General features: G+C 36.6%; 3 protein-coding genes across 4 annotated transcripts; 2 read left to right on the top strand and 1 right to left on the bottom strand.

Moving 5' to 3' along the window:
* Positions 1-3,707: 3,707 nt before the first annotated feature.
* On the top strand, positions 3,708-5,712 carry LOC137729827 (uncharacterized). The gene is made up of 2 exons (XM_068468870.1): positions 3,708-4,061; positions 5,255-5,712. The coding sequence occupies exons 1-2, from the start codon at positions 3,716-3,718 to the stop codon at positions 5,587-5,589; spliced, it is 681 nt and encodes a 226-aa protein (XP_068324971.1). The 5' UTR covers positions 3,708-3,715; the 3' UTR covers positions 5,590-5,712.
* A 133-nt stretch (positions 5,713-5,845) lies between these two features.
* On the bottom strand, positions 5,846-7,070 carry LOC137729828 (acyl carrier protein 3, mitochondrial). 2 transcript variants are annotated; one of them, XM_068468872.1, is made up of 3 exons: positions 6,979-7,070; positions 6,302-6,510; positions 5,846-6,200 (listed from the first exon to the last, which is right to left on the bottom strand). In XM_068468872.1, the coding sequence occupies exons 2-3, from the start codon at positions 6,497-6,499 to the stop codon at positions 6,018-6,020; spliced, it is 381 nt and encodes a 126-aa protein (XP_068324973.1). In that variant the 5' UTR covers positions 6,500-6,510; positions 6,979-7,070; the 3' UTR covers positions 5,846-6,017. The 2 variants fall into 2 exon arrangements, with proteins under 2 accessions (XP_068324973.1, XP_068324972.1); XM_068468871.1 differs by lacking the exon at positions 6,979-7,070 and adding an exon at positions 6,620-6,908.
* Positions 7,071-8,146: 1,076 nt separating this feature from the next.
* On the top strand, positions 8,147-11,765 carry LOC137728802 (SNF1-related protein kinase regulatory subunit beta-2-like). Its single transcript, XM_068467574.1, has 4 exons — positions 8,147-8,585; positions 9,297-9,472; positions 9,576-9,738; positions 11,245-11,765. Exons 1-4 carry the CDS (start codon positions 8,391-8,393, stop codon positions 11,569-11,571), a joined length of 861 nt encoding a protein of 286 aa, XP_068323675.1. The 5' UTR covers positions 8,147-8,390; the 3' UTR covers positions 11,572-11,765.
* Positions 11,766-15,643: the final 3,878 nt, after the last annotated feature.

Below are 15,643 nucleotides of genomic sequence, written 5' to 3'. Positions count from 1 at the left end.
CAGTACCATTGTACTGTGATAACCAATCGGCCATTCGCTTGGCGGAAAATTCAGTCTTTCATGCAAGAACTAAACATGTGGAAGTGCACTACCACTTTATCAGAGAAAAGGTTCTACAAGAAGAGATTGAGATGAGACAGGTCAAGACGAATGATCAAGTTACGGACTTGTTCACAAAAAGTTTGAGTACAGGCAAGCTCGAAATTTTTCGCTGTTTACTCAGCACAGTGCAAAGAATGAGAGCTGACATTGAGGGGGAGTGTTGAGAATCAATGTCAATTGTAGGTGAAGTAGGTGGATGTTGTAGGTGAAGTAAGTGTGTGAGGTTGGTGAAGTAAGTGGAGGTTGTAGGTGAAGTAGGTGGATGTTGTAGGTGAAGTAAGTGTGTGGTGTAGCTTTCATTTGGTTTGCTATAAATACCCAAGTCCTCAAGCATTGTATATCATCCAAGGAAAAACAAATCCTAGAGCTAAATAAGAAAAGCTTTGCTAATTAGTTTGTTTTGTGAGCTTTCTTTAATAGTGTGCTCTATTTTCTTCTTCTTGGGATCATTAGAGTTATCTTGGATACTCTTCTTATTCAACATGCACATGCAACTGCTCTCTCTGATGATCATGATGATATTCATCAGAGTGCCTTCCGTGGCCTGCAGACATTCCTGTTCCAGTAACAGTTCCAGCAGCACCAGTACTAGTACTACTAGTCATCTTTTCACCCTCCATCTCTAAACTTGTGGAGGTAAACCTTGAGAGGCTCCACGTACTCCTCGAACCCTCGGCGTGGTCATGGCCCACAGCAGATCGTCGCCGTAGATGGTTTTCCTCTTCTCTCTCTGCCACTTGTCGGAGGCTTATCCGGTGATGAAGCTGATGAACTCCGATATGCACTCCTGCACCGTCTCTTTGGCGTCCTTTGAAATCTTGGCGTTGACCGGCGAACCGTTCTTCATGATCCTGCTCACGTTTATCGGCAAAAACCTGTCCTGCTCTCTCGCTCCTCCTCCCGAGTCGTTATCCGAGTCAGCCATAAATATATGATGTTAACTTTCTTTACGTGACAATATACTAGCTAGCTATGAGCCTAGCTATACGATATGGCAGAGCTACAAGTGCTCGATCTTTATTCTTTAACTGGCTATTAGGCTATTAGGCTACACGTTTGATTAATACTGAGCTAGTATATTGTATTACGCTATGACTGATTTTTACACGAAGAACCTATCCTACACTCTTGATGCGACTGTAATAATCTAAGCCAATAATACAATGTTGACTTGGCTATAATTATTAACTTAGGAAGTTACATAACAGTCCAAGGTGTAGGAAAGTTTCACTCCTATAAGAGTTTATAGGTCTTGTGGAAGGGTACTTAAACCCCATCCAACTTGACGAGTTTAATTACAAGCAAATCAAAATCAAAACAATGTAGGGCATTGTACATAAATTTTAGGCTGAGACTTTTTTGCGTCAGCCTTACGTTTGAAGGGCATTCCAATTCATCATGCAGTTGCAAGTAGCAGGACAAGGACCCCCACTCCCCTGTGTAATATGCACATACGATGACCGATGATCATGGATCCACTGTTTACATCCATCCAATCATCAAGATTATTTATTTATCTCAAGTCTTTTTCATATTTGTGCTACAATAATCACGATCTATATCAGTATTAAAGGTATAATTTATTTTGTTGAGGAGCCAGTATTCAATTTAAAGGTATGATTAAATGATGCTTTATTTTTTGGAGAAGACAGTATTAAATTTAAAGGTATGATTAAATAGTAAAATAAATTGGAGCATCATGTCCTAATCACACTTCTTAATTTGGTTAACCATCATAACCATCGCAGCTCAAATTGCACATTAATTTGGTTAACCATCAACAAAATAATGAGATGACCTGTCAGTTCGCAATTTATATGTAGAACTCAACTTACAAAATATGATTTTTGTGGCACTATTTGCACATTTAAATATCAAATTATTAAGTAAAATATGTATATCATATATATATAGCTGTAATCTATATAATAATTTGAAGCGCAGGACCTTGTATTTGTTTAAAACCGGCAGAGGAAAACAAATGATCTAAAGTCACAATAAGGACGAAAGTGATGCAACAAAATGCAATTCATGACAAAGACATTTTTATTCATAAATTTCGTGTAACTTACAACCACTAAGGAGTAACTTTCAAGAGTCATTTAAATCCCATAATATTTATTTTGAAAGAAAAAGAATATAAAATTATTGTGGCTGTCAAAGTTTTAGGAATATATCTTTTGAGTTAGAAACAAATTAAAAGGTTTCTAAAACGCATCTAAATATTTTAGAATTTACGCAATCTTGATGTTGATTACATCAACATCAGCATATCAGAGGCAACACAAGAATTACAAATAAATTCTTTGCATTCTCAGTCTTTGCTTCATTCTCTAATCTCCAGGTTAATTACTTTCTTTCACTGAAAATAAGAAACCACTTTTCATTTTTGGAAATTTGATGTAAGAGAAATGCTAAGAGGAATATCTCAAAGTGAGACTCTTTATCAAATTTTTGTCACCTCATTTTTTTGCATAATGTTTTATAAAATTGACATTAAACTGTAGGCTGGCAAAGAGTATGAAGAGTCCCATTTTTTAAAGAGTCCCCATAGCATTTATCTTATGTGTATACATGCTTGGGAAGGTTGTTCAACGATAACAAACAACTGACAATTTCAGTTAACAATCTCCCAACAATGTGAGAATATTAATGTTATTTTGAGGCAAATAGAAGGTTTATTCCTATCAACGTGCATGGCTCTACCTGTGAACGTGAGACTAATTCAGCTATAGCCTATACATATATATACTCATATCATAGCGCAGATTTGTTGGGTTGCAAAGTAAGTGATCACCCACCCAAACAGAAAATTTGTTTTGATTTATTTAATTTTCTTTGTTTGCTAAAACGAATACAAGTTTATGTATTGGATCTAAGATTTCTCTGATCGATTAAACCTAGGTTAAAGTTCCCCAACCTTTTGATCATTTTCAGGTTAAATTATTTGTGTTGATGTTTTGGACCAAACCTATCCAATATGTATGTTCCTTAATATATATTTGGCGGGAGGGAAGTGCTTGCAAACTGCCTTACTTCCAAGTTGATGACTGCTGAGACGTACGTGTGTGTTGCTTAATTAATTAAATTAATCTCAGTAAACGGATTTTGTTTTGTGCTTAAAATCTGATTAACAAAAGAATACGTAGAAGATAAGGGTAGGCTACCAACCAACAAATTAACTTCCCGTCCACCTCTCCTACTTCTTCTGCCCTTCTACACCTTAACCTTTCATGTGTTATGTATATAAGGTCGTTAAGACAGATATACCCTCCATTTCGTCTTGCTTTGAATAACCTTTTGTTCTGTTTGGGTGGCAGTAACTTCATTACTCAAATGACCAAAAACCACAACCTTTTTGGGTGTTGGTATGCTATCCACAAGGTTGATGCAATATGCATGCATAGCGATCTGCCTATTTAGAGGGCAAAAGGGTAACTCTATCAGGATGTAGGTAGGAGACAAGGACTGCGAAGGTACGTAATATAAACCAGCTATTGAGGGCATTATGTGGAATTAAAGTGCGACCAATGCGAGGGCATTAGCTATCTATAAAACCAAAACCAAGGGAGGAGGGCTGATGATCAACTCACGTAAAGGAAACACAAAGAAGATGAGCCACTACAATATTTGCGGCTGCAACAAGCTTGTCAAGATGAGCTACATCATTTTATTCAACTTGTTGATCATCGGCAGCAGCCTCATAACGCGATCAATTTCAACCGCGATGGAGGATATTAGTGATGAAATGAATAACGACCTGTTAGAGCAGCTCATGTCCAGCCAAGAAGATATGATGCAGGTTGCTGGATATGGAGAAGAAAAGCTTTCCACCGTCCTTATTACAGGCTCAGTCCATTGTGAGCAGGCTTGTATTAATCGTAATAATTTGAATAGTTTGCATTCTGATCAAACTGATCGTGATCATCAGCTTCATCGTCATGCATGGCCTCTATCAGGTTTGTATCTTAATTATATACTTGAATCATGCTTAACAATCCTGATAGCTCTATATATCTACATACGAATCTAAATATAAATGTTTCCAGCATATATAGATTAATTTCCTACGTCATGCAGCTAATTGCGTACGTGCTCACGTGCTCACGTGCTGTTGTTTTTGTCTCTTCCATTGTGTGACAAATATTAACTGTTTATTGTTAAAGTTCATACACTCATTATATATCACCAGCTATATACATGGCAACAATTTAGACTAGCGAGTACAGCTCCCCTTTCGTCCTTTAATTTTTCCTTAGATATATCCTTATTAGTTCATAATCTTAGATTAATCACATAAGCTGAGGAATCCAAGTTCAGCGTGTCAATAATTTATATGTTTGTGAGTTTAAACTTTAGGGTTATGAATTAAGAATGAGTTACAGAAAAAAGTTTATAGTAAAATCTGGCGGGTTTGAACTGAAATGGATCCGAGTTCAACTTGATATAGGATAGGATTATGAAACTAAAATTTGAATTAAGAGGTCTCCCAAGAGTTCTTCCTATCAAACACGATATTATATATGTAGCCACCACCTTCGTTATGTTTTGATGAAGATTTTCTCAATACACACACTCTCTCTCTCTCTCTCTCTCTCTCTCCCCTGCGAATAACTGCTCTTTAAAGCAATCACCTGACATTTTGATGTTCACGTTGGGCTAGTGAAAATCCTCTCCTTGTCCTAATTGATTTGGACATATAACATAGTTAATGGATTTCTCTAGGGACAAATATTCATTCAAGCTTTCCGAAAATACCCTATATATAATATATATACACACACACACACTTATACAAATTATACCAGTACTATATACTGTCATCCAACAACTATATATGGACCTTACAGAAAGAAATTCACGATCAACTTTATAACGCTAATTAAGCTAAACTTTATTTGACTTAGATGAAAATCAAAAACGTTGGTTTACTCATTTTATGGTTTTTTTTTTTTAATTCGGGGATATAATTGTATCGAAAACAACCATTCAGCTCAAAAAAAAAAAAAAAAAAAAAGTGAAAGCGCTATACTTGGCTCAATGAGATAGAATCATGTAATTAAGTCATGTTATGATAATTTAATTTACAATTTCAATTAATTCTAATATTCCTTTTCCTATTAACTGCAAAATCATTGGTCAAAATCTATAGGTGTTTTGGTGTCTGTCAATTGCCGTGTTAGTGGGAGAAGAAGAAAATCCAGTTTGGCACAAAGCGTCACAGATGAATTCGGGGAGTTCATGATTGATCTTCCTTCCAATCTACATGCAATTCCCAACTTGGACAAAACATGTTGTGTTAGAGTACTTGGGATACCAAAGAACGCACAATGCCGACCAGCTTCTGTCAGGAGGCACAAGGGACTCAAACTATCGTCGGTTGGTAATGGCATCCGAACCTACACCGCCGGAAGGATAAGGTTCCAGCATTTGACCTCTAAACCTTCACAAGCATGCGTTGAGGAAGCAAGCAACAATCAGATATGATCATACAGATCCATTGCATATTAGACTGGGATCCTGGATGGCGCTGCAGTCACGGCATTGAGATGCAAGGGTTTGAACTCATCGGACTGATATGTATATACGTTTATAGGAAAGGTGCGAAGACAGATTCATCCACTTAAAAATAACAAAAAGAGGAAGTATAGCAACACTGAGATGCAGGGGTTTGAACCAATTCTACTCATCGGATGTGCAGTATTAGCACAATGACAGATATCATGTATGTAAATGCTTCGGGAGATGAATATCATATGATATAAGATATGCGAATTGAGAGGTGTGATCTTAATCAGTCTCAAGGTTTTACCTACATTTTTATAGCTTTAAAATAAGGCTAATTAATGTCATGTGAAAATCCCAAAAGACATTTTGAATACAGAAATCATATCCTAAATGGGAATTAGGCAGGACTAAACACACTTCTGCTCAGCTCCAGAAGTAATGTATCTTGCAACATCAGCACAGCAGGTCAACTTATCGGCCTTCTCTTCAGGGATTTCAATGGAGAATTCTTCCTCAAACGCCATTACGAGCTCCACCCTGTCTAAACTATCCAGGCTTAAGTCCTTTTGGAAATCAGCTGTTTCAGTAACCTGTAGAGAGGGATCAAATTTAATAACCACTTAACATGATGTCCTCTAATGACAGAGAAACCAATTGAACAAAAACAGTAGGAATGAAATAAGATGACTACCTTAGATGCATCAATTTTGTCAAATTTCTTCACCAATTTAATAACTCGGTCCTTTATTTGATCAGCGCCGGCACCTGCTGCTGCACACATGTGGCGGCTCAGAGATTTGATCAGATGTCCTCTCTCGGTGGGCAAACATTTGTCGGCTGAACTCCCTACCCTCACATGCCACAAGATGGAATTCCTAATGCTTTGCATGTTGAAAAGATCTGAAATTGAAATGCAGAAAGCATCAAGATTGTGACAATTTGAGACATCAACATGTAAGGATTAAGGAATGTAGAATTGGGGGGTGGGAGAATCGAACTCGGGACCTACGCGTAGAATAAATACTCTTAAGCCACAAGCTTCTAGCTTTAGATTTCTGTCTCTGAGAAAGTACGTCTGGGCTATGAAACTTTAATTGCAGGACTTTGAACACTAACTCAAATCCGCCTGATGTTTTACTACAAATCCAAACGCTACTTTGCATTATTAATCCTTCCAAGAACTTGATTAGTTAAAAGTAGACTGCTTTTATCAAAGAAAACGGAAAAGTATGGGGACGACAAAGCCCAACAGCATTTCAATTTTAAGGACAGCAAATGATTTGAACCATAACCAGCAATCAAAATCCAGAGAATAAAACAAGAAAGAGCATAAACAGTGAATTGAAGTGGAGAAGGGACATAACATACGATGAAACAAAGCAGACTCGCGAGGCTGCCGCTCTAGTTCGCAATCGGTTTGTTCGAATGCGGCACGCCACTTTTCCCGATTTTCAGGTTGCTTTACGAAGTGGAGGCCTCTTGTCTAGAAATTAGGGGACGACGAGATAGGCCCACCGGCGGTGATTGGACCTATCCTATGTGACCCTTTGGAGCCTAGTTAATCTATGTCAAAAAGCCCAACCTAACCCAGCCCAACACGCTCTCTCTCACTTCTATTTTTTTTTACTAAGACACGAACTCTATATTCGTTCTTTAACTTTTAAGAGGTAATATTCAAAATTATTCTGATCAACGACATTCAAACTCAAAATGAAAGTGAATGATTATGTTATCCTAATCAAGTGATTTTATTCACATTTGCGTCCTTTTTGTTTTTACTTCTGAGCAACAATTTTATTTCTATATATATGCATTGGTAATTTTAATCTAATGGAAAAGAAAAGTCCATTCCCCAAACTCAAAGGAAAGAAACCCACTTTACCCAAACAAAAAAAAAAAAAAAAAAAAAAAAAAAACCCAAAATGAAAACCAAAACAAAATTATTTGTTGATTTTATAAAACAGTTTGATTATTAAAGAGTGTCGTCAACTCAAAGTGTTGTGGGAAGTGAGTTTTGGGAGGGAGAGAAAGACTTAGATTAAAGGTAAAAGAATGTAAAAGTGATAAAGGAATTCATTGAGTTGTTAATGTATAACCGTTAAAATCTGTTTAATTTGATATAAACATAATACAAATAGGAGAATGACAATGATGATGATGGCATTAGGGAAAAAATCAACTAAATAGATCTTAATGAGCATTAACAATTTAATAAATTGATTTGTCCCTTATTAAAATGAGTTTGTAAAAATATATATGATGACGTGAAAAACATTTCCCTCATTAAACCAACAACATGATTGGAGTAGCATTCCATCTTCCAAACTCATCGGAGATTATTACAGCTTCTTTCATTATACCAATTTGCCTTTACCATTACCATTACTTACTCATCAATCAATTAATTTCCATTCCCTTCGTTTTTTCACTTTTCTTCTTTTCCATCTGCCCGCCCTGCCCCACCCACACCCTTCCCTTTGTGTTTGTTGTTGCTGATAATCTAATAATCTCTCTCTCTCTCTCTCCCCTCTTTCTCCTCTCTTCCCTTCCCCTTCCTTCTCTCTCGTTCTCTCTCTATATAAAAACGGGGTTGTCTTTGTGGGGCTCTTTTTTAGAGTTTTGACGCCCAATCAATCAAATTTGTGAGCTTTGTGGGATTTAAGGTTTCATCATATGAGATTGGATTCCAATTCTGCAAAGTGGGTATTATTATGCATCAGTAATTTCGTTCTCGTCGGTTGGTGCTTGTTGCTGGCGGAGGTCATATCCAAGCAATCGGGATGGGGAATGTGAATGGGAGAGAAGATGAGGATGGAAGCCCCTCAGCGGCCGAGGAAGATAGCGGTGCCGCCGGCAGCTTGCAGGAGGGCCCTGCCCACGGCGCCCGTCTTGTTGATGGGTCCGCTGAGTTGATGGGTCAATCGCCTCCTCATAGCCCTAGGGCCACTCACTCCCCTTTGATGTTCACTCCCCAAGTCAGTTCCTTTTTTCTCTCCTCATCTGTTTCCTCATGTCACTTGTTTTCAAGGTTTTTTGCTTTTCTTAATTTTTCCACGGAGATTCAGATTTTACCCAACTGCCATCGAATTGCTTTTTTCGTAGAATTGGGGGCCTTTATGATTCAGCTTAGAATTGCTTGTGTGAATTATGCTGTGCAATTGTTCTTTCCTTTTTATTGATATCTTGCTGAGAGGCGGCCAAATCGTACAATTTCTAGTCTGTATTTTGGATCATTGTATTACCAAAAACAGAGATTTGACTTGTGGTTCTCCTTGAGGGTCTGAATTTCGGATCGTTGTAGGGGCAGAAACTGAAAAATGAGTGGTCAATCGTTGGGAGACATTGAGCGAAACCAAGTAGTAAACTTTGATTCCGACATCCTTCCTCCTCCTCCTCCAATTCTGAAATTGGGATATCAGTTTTACATGAATCTGTCTCTTGGTGCAATACAAACACTTAAAGTTTTAATGCTAAGATCCTTTAGAAATACCATTGTGCACCAACCCATTGGTAATCTGCCTTCTGCTCAAGTATATATGATAAGCTCGGTCAACTCCCTGAAAACGTTTTCCTTGCTTGTAGCCTTGCCAGTTACCCAAGCTGATGTATTTTCTTATTTTTTGATCTACGGCGATCCATAAGTTTCTTCCTCTTGTTCAATTATTATTATCATCTTCTTTTTCCAGGTCCCTGTCGTCCCCTTACAAAGACCAGATGAGATACAAATTCCAAACAGCTCGTGGATGCAAACGTCAGGGTTTGAAGACATGTGCTGTGAGCAAGGAATTCCAACTATGATTACATGGAGCTATGGTGGGAAGGATGTAGCTGTGGAGGGATCATGGGATAATTGGAAGACAAGGTTCCTGAAAATAAAAGAAAGAATAATAAGTATTCTAGATTATGAATATAGTTTGCACTATGTGAACTCTTGCCTAAGTTCTTTATTCTATCTTGTTTTTCAGATTGGCCTTGCAGAGATCAGGGAAGGACTTCACTATTATGAAGGTACTGCCATCCGGTGTTTACCAATATAGGTTTATTGTTGATGGGCAGTGGAGATGTTCTCCTGACTTGCCCTTGACCCAAGATGATGCTGGCAATTCTTACAACCTTTTGGACTTGCAGGTAATGATTGTCATCTCTTCTTAGGTTGATACATGTTTTGAATGAGTGTGACAATCCCATTACAGTAGCTCATAACTGTTTATAATCCCAACCTGAAAGTAGTATAACCTTCTTTTAGGATTGAACAAGGGATTGTTTGGTGTTTATTATAATATCATCATTCAGGAACTGTATTCATCCGAATTTGTTAAAGCATTTGGATATCCTTTTTTAGCTTAATACTGTTTATGCTTTTTGTTCCAGTCTGAACTTAATTCTGTTTATGTAAGTCCTACTTTTCATGATTTTGATTTCCGTTAACTATTCAATGATGATAGTTGACTGTGTGGACTAGGGAATAACAGTTATATTGTGTTGATGATATTTCTCGTATTCATGCAACCGATATTTCATATTCAATAGTCCATAGTCCATACATATAAGCTTTCCTTTTATACGTACCATTCAAGTTGTCCGTCATCAGAGTCTAATTTCTTCAGTAACAATATTGTGTTGTTATATATGTGTTTTGAAAGCGTCAGTATTTAATACCTTCACCATGCTTAGCTGTTAAATTCATGTTTACATTTTAGGTAGACTGCTTTTTCACCTCCATTGCATATCTAATTTCTGTTCATAAAGCTCTCTATCCAAATTTCTGTTTTTAAGCCCGTGCAAAGCTGTCTGCAAAAGAGAAATTTGCATTGAGCCCAATTAAGTAGATCAGGTTGGACTTAAGGTCAGCCTCTAACTTGAAACACGTTGATACAAGACAAAAACCAGGGATTCCCTATATCTAGTATGACTCCTACCAAATTGTGAAAACCTCCCGAAACCTATATTCAACCCTAATCGAGATGGGGAAGACTAAGTCTCTGTTAAAAAATTAAATGATATTTCATAAGGTCCTGTTCAGGTAGCCTTTGTCTTTTCCAGTGAGCTGTAACGATCCCCTTCTTTCATGTGTTGGTTTGGATATTACATAGAGAGTGGGCAATTAAAGTTATTGTATATAGTACTAATAAGAGAAGGATCAAATTACAGCTGATTAAAACTTCTTTCTGTGCACCGCTCTACTTTGAGTCAAACCTGGGGACGATTAGAAATTTATATGCCACGATTAAAAAAGAAGTGCTCTAAATGATAATTTTGTTATTGTTTTAATGTTGGAAAAGAGCGTGAGTTTATGGATCAGACTAAAATGACATTTCAGTTGATGTAAATTTAGCACTTTTTTTCGTATGTGTGTGTATGAGAGATTATTGAAATTGCACATTTGTATGAGGATTTTTAATCAATAGGTTGTGTTAAACTTTTCTTATATATTTTTCTAAATTAGTGCCGTCAGTTGTAATTCTCTATAATGGCATAATGGATACATGTAACATGCAGCAGAATGCGTCGTATTTTCTGGGTTGCCTGAGTCTTGACGTTTGGTTTTAAGTACGAGCGTATAGAATTGTTTGAAAACTGGGCTTGGATGTGTGAGTCCGATAAGCTGATTGATATTGTTGGATTCTTCTGCAGGATTACGTCCCAGAAGACATTGGAAGCATTTCTGGTTTTGAACCTCCCCAGTCGCCAGACTCAAGTTATAACAACCTGCAGCTTGGATCTGAAGATTTCGCGAAGGAGCCCCCATTGGTTCCTCCACACCTACAAATGACACTGCTGAATGCACCTTCATCTTACATGGAGATGCCGCCTCCTTTGTCGAGACCTCAACATGTGGTACTCAATCATCTTTACATGCAGAGAGGGAAGAGTGGACCATCTGTGGTGGCACTCGGGACAACAGAGAGGTTTATAGCGAAGTATGTTACAGTGGTTCTCTACAAGTCCTTGCAGAGATAAAAAAACACACACACAAAGTGTCTGTCTGGACTCCACGGTTCCCATTATGTAGTTAGTTTTATATCAATTTCAAAGTCAAATGCCATTTCCATGGCGTCGGTTTATGTTCAGGAAGGATTTGTCAGGTGAAACTTCAAGATTGTATTTTCACACAATTCCATTGCTTAATGACCATTGATCCATCCGCTTTTGCATTCTTGCACTTGCACTTATTGGCTGTTTGTTTCTCTTCAGTTGTTGTACAAGAAAAAAAGGTGAAAGAATGAACTTTGTTGACAACTGTTGTCACCCTATCTGTATTTTCTCTAATTTGTCTGATCCCCATTTCCCAAACCTGCCAAGGTCGAAGGGATAAGTTTTCTGTGTCTAATTCATTTGCTGCCAATATAACAAACTTTTGCTCACAACATGTGGAAAGGTCAATGTATTTGTAAACACAAATTTATGCAACAAATGAAAAAAGAATACGTGACAAAATAAATTTTGTATTAATGAAAGTTTAGGTTTGCAATATGCGATACAATTTTTTAATACTCTAATTTGATCTGGGGTTGTATGGGTAGAGATGTTGATCCAATGGTCGCAGTGACTTGATCTCGAACCTACGAATGATGCAAGGATTTAGCTTGTGGTGATGGATGACCCGGCACATGTAGTGGTGTTTGATGGTTCTTCATGGGTATGGCGAGGAATGCAAAGAGCTTTATGAGTGTTCTGAACCAATGAACGCCGCAAGAGTTTGGCTTGTGGCGAAAGAGGAACTGGCATGTGTAGTGGTGCTTGATGGTTCTTTGCAAGTATGGTGACAAATGCAGAGAGCTTTCTGAGTCTCTTGAGTGTGTAGAGTGTTTGGGAGTTTGAGCGTCTGAGTGTGAGGATGTATGTGTGTGGACTTGCTTCCTTTCCCCTCCTTCACTTATGAATGAGTACCTAGTATTTATACGCAAAAAATTGGATCTGGTTTATTCTTTGCCTAGAATTAATTTGATCAAATTAGGGTTATTTTGTCCCGTTTGTACTTAATTGTGATTTATTTGCCAGTTATCGACATGTGTCATTCTTGATAACTCGTCAGACTTTGAGGGTCGCATGCTATGTGTGCAATTTAACAGGACCCATGATGTATGCAACGTAAGCCCTTTGTGAATAAAAAATTTAATTTGTTTGCGAAGCTCGAAAATTTGATGTCTGCAGTATTATGACTACTTTTGCCTTATCTCAATGTTGTCTAACAAAAATTTCATCGCGAATGAAAATAATTAATTTGAAGGAAAAGCAAGGTTTTCTGTGGAAAAAGATCCTCGCCGGATTGTTTTCTTAGGAATTCTAAGGATCTCGTGATCGTGACCGTTTATCGTACATCGTACAGTTAGAAATCATTTTAAAATTCAAATTCAAAATTAAATATAAATAGTACCTAACGAAAACTGACCACATGATGAATGGTCACGATCATGAGATCCCCATAATCCCTAAGAAAAGGATCCGGCAAGGATCCTTTTCCGTTTCCTATAAGACTACTTTCAATTGGATGCATGCTCATACCAAAACTAAAAACACGTACGCAAGGATAAAATTTGAAAAAAGAGAGTCAAGTTCGAAGTTAAAAGTCTCAAAAACTACTCATATCAACTTTTTGTACCATTTTGTTAGTAAAGATAGGATCCACATGCGTTGACGGGCTATACCTCTATTAGACAGATTGTCTAAATGAAAGTACAAATAAATGGTAAGTATATCATTGCTCTGAAAGTCATTAGTGAAATAAAAAAGTCTTAATACGTACTTCGATCCCTACGCTAAAAAATGACATTCACCGTAAATACGCACTTGGATGGAGAATCATGCATGGAATGAACAAGCATATATAGATGAAGTTTGATGCATGAGAACGGAGATTGTGATCAACATGTGTGGGGAATATTGTATTGCTGGTTTAATTCCAAAAGCCAAGCTAAACGTTACTTAGTTGATCAATAAACAAACTTAGACTTAGTTGGTCAATAAACCTTGTTGTCCATCATTTAAACTTTTTCCCAAGCCCATCAAGGATTGACTATATTGAATTTTGTTGACCTCTAAATTTTAAACGCTAACACCAATCAATTGGAAAAGAAAGGCTGATGTGAAGTGGGGTTATACGAATTGCCGAATTGGTTTCCAATAGCAACTACAAAAGGCCATTTTGATGACTGATTTGGAGTTGTAGATGGTTTTGGTTTATCCGGCCGGGGCAGAGAGCGGACCCTTATTTGGGGCAAGCACCGACAAAGTATGGTGGCTTCTATTCTTCTCAAGGGTATAACAGTTGTCAACAATCTCAAAGAAATATTTACCGGCGTCTCAATTAAGTTCGAGATTGGACGTGAAGGTATAACACAAATTTTAATTTATTTATTTTTCATCTTGTTTGACATTTTGATGGATAATATTATTTAGTTGGACGTACAGATAAAATAAATGATAGCATTCACACGCTACTTTTATTTTTAAATATTATTCTCAATTTTATTTTTAAATATTATTCTCAATTTTAACATATCAAATAATTTGAAGATAACTAATGGCAAAAAGTTAATAAAAAATGTGTGAAAATTAAGGGCTTGGTGTGGAAAGGGTAAAATGGGAACAAGAAGATTTTGGGAGTTTGTGGAACTTTGAAAGTCACGTGGAGGGGAGGCTGATGACGCGCATCAATCTATCGTTCAAATTCCTTATTGAGCGCTTAAACGTGTCGCGTTCCAATTGGAGGCGAGGCAATTTGACGGGAAGAGATCCCTCCAGATCTCTCCCAACAAAGCCACATAATCAATTAATTTGAGTCCTTAAAATTTAATTCAATGATTCTAAATCTCTTTAAAATTATAGTACTTTTAACAGTTAAATTAAATTTCAAAAATCCAGATTAATTGATTATGTGGCTTTTGTAGGAGAGATCTGAGGTGATCTCTCCCCCAATTTGACCTCGGAACAGACGGTATAGATGAAGGAGTGGTAGGGTTTAACGTGTAATTTGGTGATGTGCTGTCTTCCACCAAGGCTAAATGATATTTGTATTTTTATTAATTAATAAAACATTTATTACAAAAACGTTATAAAATTATTAGTTTAATCCTCGAATTAAAACAAAACATGAAAAAGAAATATGGGGTAGAAATGTAATTTCACACAATCAAATTTTACATTTTTCTCAAAATCTCACCTACGTGTAATCCTAACATATATCTAATTTAAAAATAAAAATAAAAATAAAAAATAATTTCGCAACCCCACATTTTCTATCACTCTCTTCCTCTCTCATTCTATTTCAAAAATAAAAATAAAAAATTTTGTCACACACTTTGTGTGTGCCCATATGCTAGTATAAATTATAAGGAAGACTAATGAAAATGACTTGAAAACTTTAAGTGTTAACGATAAAGACAAAATAAAGGGTAAAGTGAATACTATCAAGATTGACTTTTTAGTATAAAATATAGTTTTTCGTTAAAATGAACATTATCAAGAGCTTTTCGTTAAAATTTCATAAATTATAAAGAGGGGCTAGGGTGTGTGTGGGTAGGGTAGATTGCGTTCAGAAACAGCCACTCCTCAAAATTCTCTTTATTGATTCCATTCTATTTCTTAGAGTAAGTTCATCCCCAAAAAATACGCTAGCATTTAGCCTATTTAATTCATTCAGTAAACAATGATAGACCCCATGAACAGTAAATTGGCCAAATACATCTCCACTTTTAAAAAATGCGCTTGCACAAACGATTTTCATCCCTACAAAATACGCTAGCACCCAGCCCATTTAAAATATTATTAATTTTTTTATAAAATAATAATAATAATAATAAATTAGTTTTAATTTCAAATATAATTTTTAACTAATATTGTCACACCACGTGTCATTATCCGAAAGTACTATTTTGTGGATGGATTTTCGATAAAATTTTCAACCAATTCTAATGCGCCATGTGTTAGTATCTGTTTACAATAATTTAGCAAAGATTTCGATCAGATTTTCAACCAATCTTATCACGTCATGTGTTATTATCCGAACATACTCTTTTGTGGGTAGATTTCC

Source organism: Pyrus communis, chromosome 3 (assembly GCF_963583255.1).
Source record: "Pyrus communis chromosome 3, drPyrComm1.1, whole genome shotgun sequence".
NCBI classification, from domain to species: domain Eukaryota; kingdom Viridiplantae; phylum Streptophyta; class Magnoliopsida; order Rosales; family Rosaceae; genus Pyrus; species Pyrus communis.
This window is presented reverse-complemented; position numbering and strand designations above follow the sequence as displayed.

Coding starts and splice junctions, on each gene's coding strand:
- LOC137729827 (XM_068468870.1), top strand. CDS start 3,716: ATGAGCCACTACAATATTTGCGGCTGCAACAAGCTTGTCAAGATGAGC. Junction 4,062..5,254: donor TCATGCATGGCCTCTATCAG/GTTTGTATCTTA, acceptor CAAAATCTATAG/GTGTTTTGGTGTCTGTCAAT.
- LOC137729828 (XM_068468871.1), bottom strand. CDS start 6,773: ATGCAAAGTAGCGTTTGGATTTGTAGTAAAACATCAGGCGGATTTGAG. Junction 6,511..6,619: donor TAAGAGTATTTATTCTACGC/GTAGGTCCCGAG, acceptor TTTCAATTTCAG/ATCTTTTCAACATGCAAAGC. Junction 6,201..6,301: donor ACAAAATTGATGCATCTAAG/GTAGTCATCTTA, acceptor CCCTCTCTACAG/GTTACTGAAACAGCTGATTT.
- LOC137728802 (XM_068467574.1), top strand. CDS start 8,391: ATGGGGAATGTGAATGGGAGAGAAGATGAGGATGGAAGCCCCTCAGCG. Junction 8,586..9,296: donor CTTTGATGTTCACTCCCCAA/GTCAGTTCCTTT, acceptor TTCTTTTTCCAG/GTCCCTGTCGTCCCCTTACA. Junction 9,473..9,575: donor TGGGATAATTGGAAGACAAG/GTTCCTGAAAAT, acceptor CTTGTTTTTCAG/ATTGGCCTTGCAGAGATCAG.